The sequence below is a fragment of the Trypanosoma theileri genome, assembly GCF_002087225.1.
Source record: "Trypanosoma theileri isolate Edinburgh chromosome Unknown TM35_Tth_6_V1, whole genome shotgun sequence".
Classification (NCBI taxonomy): Eukaryota; Euglenozoa; class Kinetoplastea; order Trypanosomatida; family Trypanosomatidae; genus Trypanosoma; species Trypanosoma theileri.
In genome coordinates this window covers 696,022-701,420 of record NW_021639848.1, presented here as the reverse complement: position 1 = coordinate 701,420, position 5,399 = coordinate 696,022, and the positions used below count along the sequence as shown (strand labels likewise).

The window sequence follows — 5,399 nt, the reverse complement described above, 5'->3', positions numbered from 1 at the left end:
ATACCCGCATTACCTGTACGACATGATGACCATGACACAACATCACAGACTTTGATGTCCCCATGAGCAAGAAAAATTGTCGCCCCAGTCTGATCGCACTCTCCCCACCTTTTTTTTGTGTGTTTATTTTTGTGTGTTTTTTTTTGTATTTTTTATATTATTTTTATTTTTGTTCTTTTTCTTGTGTTTTTTTTTTTTTTTTTTTTTTTTTTTTTGCTTTTGTTATTATTGTTTTTTTTTATTCTTTTTTGTTCTTTGCTAGGGATTATTCTTCATGTTTAGCAGAATATTTTTCGGTGCTTGCCTAGGTTTCGGTGCCTCTTCGTTTTCTACTGTATTTTGTGATGCAGGTAAGTTGAGAGGTATATCACCAGATGGTTTAATTAACCATTCGCTTGACGATCTACCAACCCCTACGAAAGAGGAATTGGAGTATGTGAAGACATGGGGTGTTTCTTGGGTAGAGGATTGGGATCGTCCTGGTATAAGAGGAATTCGTGGGGACAGAAGTCGATCTGTTAAGCGACAGATTATATTGGTACGTCATGGTCAATATCAAAATGAAGACTCGAAAGACGACCGCATACGTACGTTAACACCTTTGGGGGAGGAGCAATCTAAAATAACTGGTGATTATTTATGGAAAGCGTTTATTCAGAGTGGTATCCGACGTGATGGTGTGGAAAGTGATACCATGTATAAGTCTACCGAAGTTAATTCCGAAAGTAAAAATAGTGTTTCTATAGAGATGAACAGTGCAAATCATATGGGAGGGTTTCTTGTTGCGTCGGAGCCGAAGTATGTGCATGTATCAGATATGACACGTGCTCAACAAACGGCCAAATTAATTTTAAAGTCTTTTCCCTCTCGTCTTCACAAACGACTGGCAACTGATGCTACATTGCGTGAGTTGTTCCCCTGTGATCCGGAACCTCCACGCAAACATCGTCATGCTTCTTACAAAGATATGAAAGTGGTGGAAGGAGTCTTTGAAAAATATTTTCATCGTCCAATATCGGATGAGTCTTCAGTGGAAATAATTGTTGGACATGCAAATGTTATTCGTTATCTCGTATGTCGCGCCTTACAACTGCCACCTGAGGCGTGGTTACGTATTTCTCTTCCTCACTGTAGTATTACTAGCATCACTATTAACGGCAAAGGTCATGTGAGTTTATCGTGTCTTGGTTCTGCGGGCCATCTACCTGCTGATATGGTTACAACACGAAACTTACCGTAAAAAAAAAAAACAAGAAAAAAAAACAAGAGGATCTCACTTGTTAACAAAAATTTATATGTGTGAGAGAGTAGTATCTGCGCAGTGTAATTTTTTAATTTTATCTTTTGCTAACATAATAAAAAATATCATCGGCTGTTTTTTTCCCTTACTTATTGTAAAAACAATAGAAATGTTAGTATAATATCAGCATAAACACCATTCTGCTTAAGGCACTAACGAACAATCCCACCGGCGAGTGTACATACTCGGTCTCCTGTGTGGACCTAACGGTGCCCAGATGCGTGAGCTCCGGCATGATGGCTGCGTGTGGCGATGAAAGACAATACTATTTTATTATTCATTGGTGAGACATACGACTCAATGACAGGATCAATAGTTAATCCATTCTCTGAACACGTACTGCCATTTGTGCCTTCCACCCCTTCCTTCCTCTGTGTTTGTTCGTTGCGTGTGCGTGTATGATGAAACTATATTAATGCTGTGAGACGTACTCCCTTATGATAACGCGGGCACTGGTAGAAATGCCTCTGCTCTGCACTTGATTTCAGACGGCATGCTGATTAGACGCCCCAATGTGTGTACTTTTGCTCTTATATTCCTCTAATTTCTCCGCTATTATCGGTATTTTCCTCTTGATTTAACAGGCACTAACGAACAATCCCACCGGCGAGTGTACATACTCGGTCTCCTGTGTGGACCTAACGGTGCCCAGATGCGTGAGCTCCGGCATGATGGCTGCGTGTGGCGATGAAAGACAATACTATTTTATTATTCATTGGTGAGACATACGACTCAATGACAGGATCAATAGTTAATCCATTCTCTGAACACGTACTGCCATTTGTGCTTTCCACCCCTTCCTTCCTTTGTGTTTGTTCGTTGCGTGTGCGTGTATGATGAAACTTTATTAATGCTGTGAGACGTACTCCCTTATGATAACGCGGGCACTGGTAGAAATACCTCTGCTCTGCACTTGATTTCAGACGGCATGCTGATTAGACGCCCCAATGTGTGTACTTTTGCTCTTATATTCCTTTACTTTTTTTCCTTTTTTTTGTTGATTTCTTGTGTTGTTCTTGTTTGGAGTGTTTTTTTTTTTTATTATTATTTGTGTGCATGTTTTTGTAAACTTGTTTTCTATTGTTTTTTTTCTTTTTAGTATAATTTAGTTTTATATTGAACTAACAGGGAAATAAAAGGAAATGGATCTTGGAGTTATTTTCTTTTCGTTTCGTCCTCAAATTGTCTCTTCTGTCTTGGAATCCATGACGGAGGCCTCTGCTAAGCAAGAAACGGAATTAGATGCGGCTCTTAAGATACAATCCACATATCGTATGTGGCGTGTTCGTCGTGTATATTGTGATATCCGAAATGCTGTGATTTGTGTACAACGTGTTTACCGTGGACATATAGAGCGGAAACATGTGATGCGAATACGGAATGAAGCGGATGAGGCACATGAGAGGGCGGTATATGAATATTATGCGGCCCGTATACAAGCCTGTTTTCGTGGATATTATGTACGTTGCTATGTGGATAACTTTTATGCACGTAAACGATATATTAGAGAGACCCTTAAACTCTCTGAGGATGTGCGAGATATGGCTACGAAATTACTGGAAGATCAATTACAGCAAAAATCTTTAGTGCGGGCGAAAAAAGAGGAGAAACTATATAAGGAGGCTGCAGAGAAATTACATCACATGGTCTCTACAGTGAGTGTAAGTGGTATTTATCGCCCACCTATGAGTGCATCCGCCGTAAAGACGGTTTATGGAACGAATGTAGAAGATGATATAAGGCGTTTTTCATCTGCAGCACGTCGACCAGAACTCTTAAAAAGTGTAAAAGAAAATTTGAAAAGCACTTCAAAGATTGCGCAAGAAGGAGTTTCCGCATCTCTTAATACAACCAAAGAAGATGCTGCTGCTGTTATGATGAAAAGTTCTCAAGAAGTCGTAGAGAATGATGATGAAATGAATGATTCCAAAAAGGGAAGTCATTTCATGCGTTTTGGAGCTCAACGTGGTGCCTGGAATCGTAGTCATGTGGAAGGATGTAGTTTTCTCCCACCGATTGCAAATACTTCTCTAGGAAAAGAAAGCACTGTAGTAGGCAATGTAGTTCAACATTCATGTGTAGAAGACTTTACTCCTTTGTATAATACGGAATCAGCAGAGTTAGAGCGGTGTGTGAATGCCAAGGGGATGCAAGCTCTTCATGGAAATAAACCATTTGTTGTTCCTGCTGCAAGGCGGGTGCCTATGTAGAAGTTTTTTTTTTTTTTTCATTATTTTGTTTTTCTTTCGTGTATGTAATTCAGTCAACATCTTCCTCAATTATAATCTGTTTTCATTTGGTTTACCAAATGGTGAATGAACAGGAAAAGAAAAAAAAAAAAAACGATATTCTTTTATTATTATTATTATTATTATTATTATTATTATTATTATTATTATTCTGAGTTATTATTGATGAACAATTACTAAAGTAGTTGTTTTTTTTTTCTTTTTTCTTTCTTTTATACTTTGGGATTTGAATAGCCTTTTCTACGACGACACATTAGTGAGATGCAAAAAGCACTGAGACAACGTTCTCTCACAGAGAGAGTGGAAAATATTGTCCTTTCACAATCTGCTCTTCCAGACTCTATATCAACAGAAAAATTGAAAGGCATTCTATCCAGTTTAGAGAAAAAAAACACCAGTACCACTAGTACCATGAGTTTTTTGGAAAAGCAAAAATGTCAACCACCACTCTTTGGTGTGAACTCTATCTGTGCACGGACGAGCAGTTTTCTTGTCTCTCAGGGTTCTCCCTCTCATTTACGGGTGTTGGGTAGTTTTGTTGCCGCCGCCACCCACTCGGAATTAGGAAAGATGTTGGAATGGTTTGCAAATGCGGTTGTTGGACTCTTTGTGGATGGTGTGAAGAGTGGTGTGGATTTCCCTCAACAATGGGAGGAGTCGCTGCAGCAGCAACCCGTATTGGCAAAACACATGTTTGAACTGCAGGGATTTGGTGTTCTCTTCTCATATTTATTATGTCAACTCGCCGCAGTGGAGACGACTGTGCGTGCGGGTGGATTAAGTGGGGTATACAACAATAATAATAACAATAATAAAGATAATAAAGATAGTAGAAGTCGACATGGATCTCATCAACAACATCATAAGAATGAGAAGAGTCGTATGGAGCGAGGTCCAACGGATGTACACATAAAGAAAGAGATAAAAAAGACAAATACTACAGATATGGATAATGGGGATAATGGAATAGCAAGACGAAATGGACAGCAGAATAGTATTAGCAAACCGCCTAATAAGAATACCCAAATATTACGTAGTCAAGTTTCATCCGATAGTAGTAGTAGGGTTTCTCGTGATACTATTCCAGTAGCCATTTCACAAACATCATCAAAAGTACCATTAAAGGTGGAATCTCAGAAGTTAGAGTGGGAAAGTATTGAACAGGGAAACTCTACAGAGACTTCAAAACCACCATCACTCATTCCATCAACTGTACCTAACGAGAGATATAAATTAGATTCCGGAGTGAATTCCTTTCAATCACCCTCACAATACATGTATGCAGGGAATCAACTAACAAAAGTAGAAACACATGAAACTCCTGATTGGCCTCAAAGGCGATTAAGTGAAAGAGTAGCAGTTTCAAACCTTTATATTCGTTCTATTCCTTTACACCTGAAAGAAATGGAGGGTGAGAATGAAGATGGTGGTGGTGCGACGGTAGGAAAGATTGGTAGTGGCTGTAGTAACGCTTCTTCAGAGCGAAGACCGCAAGGGACTGTATCTCCACTACGATCAAAAGAAAGAGGAGGAAGAGGAGGAGGAGGAGGTGGTGGTATGAATAATAATAATGTTAATAATGCTCCGGTTGTTAGTAATAGTGGTGGAGAGAGTGAAGTGAAGAGTAGTCGTCTCTCTGCCTTTAAGCCTAGTCCACTACGGCTGGAGGATATTGAACAGGAGATGCGATCTCGTGAACTGCGTAAATTGTACGGTGTGAACACCATAGTGAACTATGCCCAGAGAGAGTTGAAGGAATATGGGAAGAAAATGGAAGTTCTTCGCAGTGTGTTGGAGTCGGGAGATGCGGAGAGAGATCGCAAGTAGGTTTTTCCTAACCACTACTATTA

General features: G+C 39.5%; 3 protein-coding genes across 3 annotated transcripts; all 3 read left to right on the top strand.

Annotated features, from left to right (window-relative positions):
• Window positions 1-274: 274 nt before the first annotated feature.
• Window positions 275-1,240, top strand: TM35_000063810 (phosphoglycerate mutase family member 5; the record flags this gene model as incomplete). Its single annotated transcript, XM_029023418.1, has 1 exon — window positions 275-1,240. The coding sequence occupies one exon, from the start codon at window positions 275-277 to the stop codon at window positions 1,238-1,240; it is 966 nt and encodes a 321-aa protein (XP_028885442.1).
• Window positions 1,241-2,442: 1,202 nt separating this feature from the next.
• Window positions 2,443-3,510, top strand: TM35_000063800 (putative spermatogenesis-associated protein 17-like; the record flags this gene model as incomplete). The annotated part of the gene is made up of 1 exon (XM_029023417.1): window positions 2,443-3,510. The coding sequence occupies one exon, from the start codon at window positions 2,443-2,445 to the stop codon at window positions 3,508-3,510; it is 1,068 nt and encodes a 355-aa protein (XP_028885441.1).
• A 300-nt stretch (window positions 3,511-3,810) lies between these two features.
• Window positions 3,811-5,376, top strand: TM35_000063790 (uncharacterized protein; the record flags this gene model as incomplete). The annotated part of the gene is made up of 1 exon (XM_029023416.1): window positions 3,811-5,376. The coding sequence occupies one exon, from the start codon at window positions 3,811-3,813 to the stop codon at window positions 5,374-5,376; it is 1,566 nt and encodes a 521-aa protein (XP_028885440.1).
• Between the last annotated feature and the right edge of the window lie 23 nt (window positions 5,377-5,399).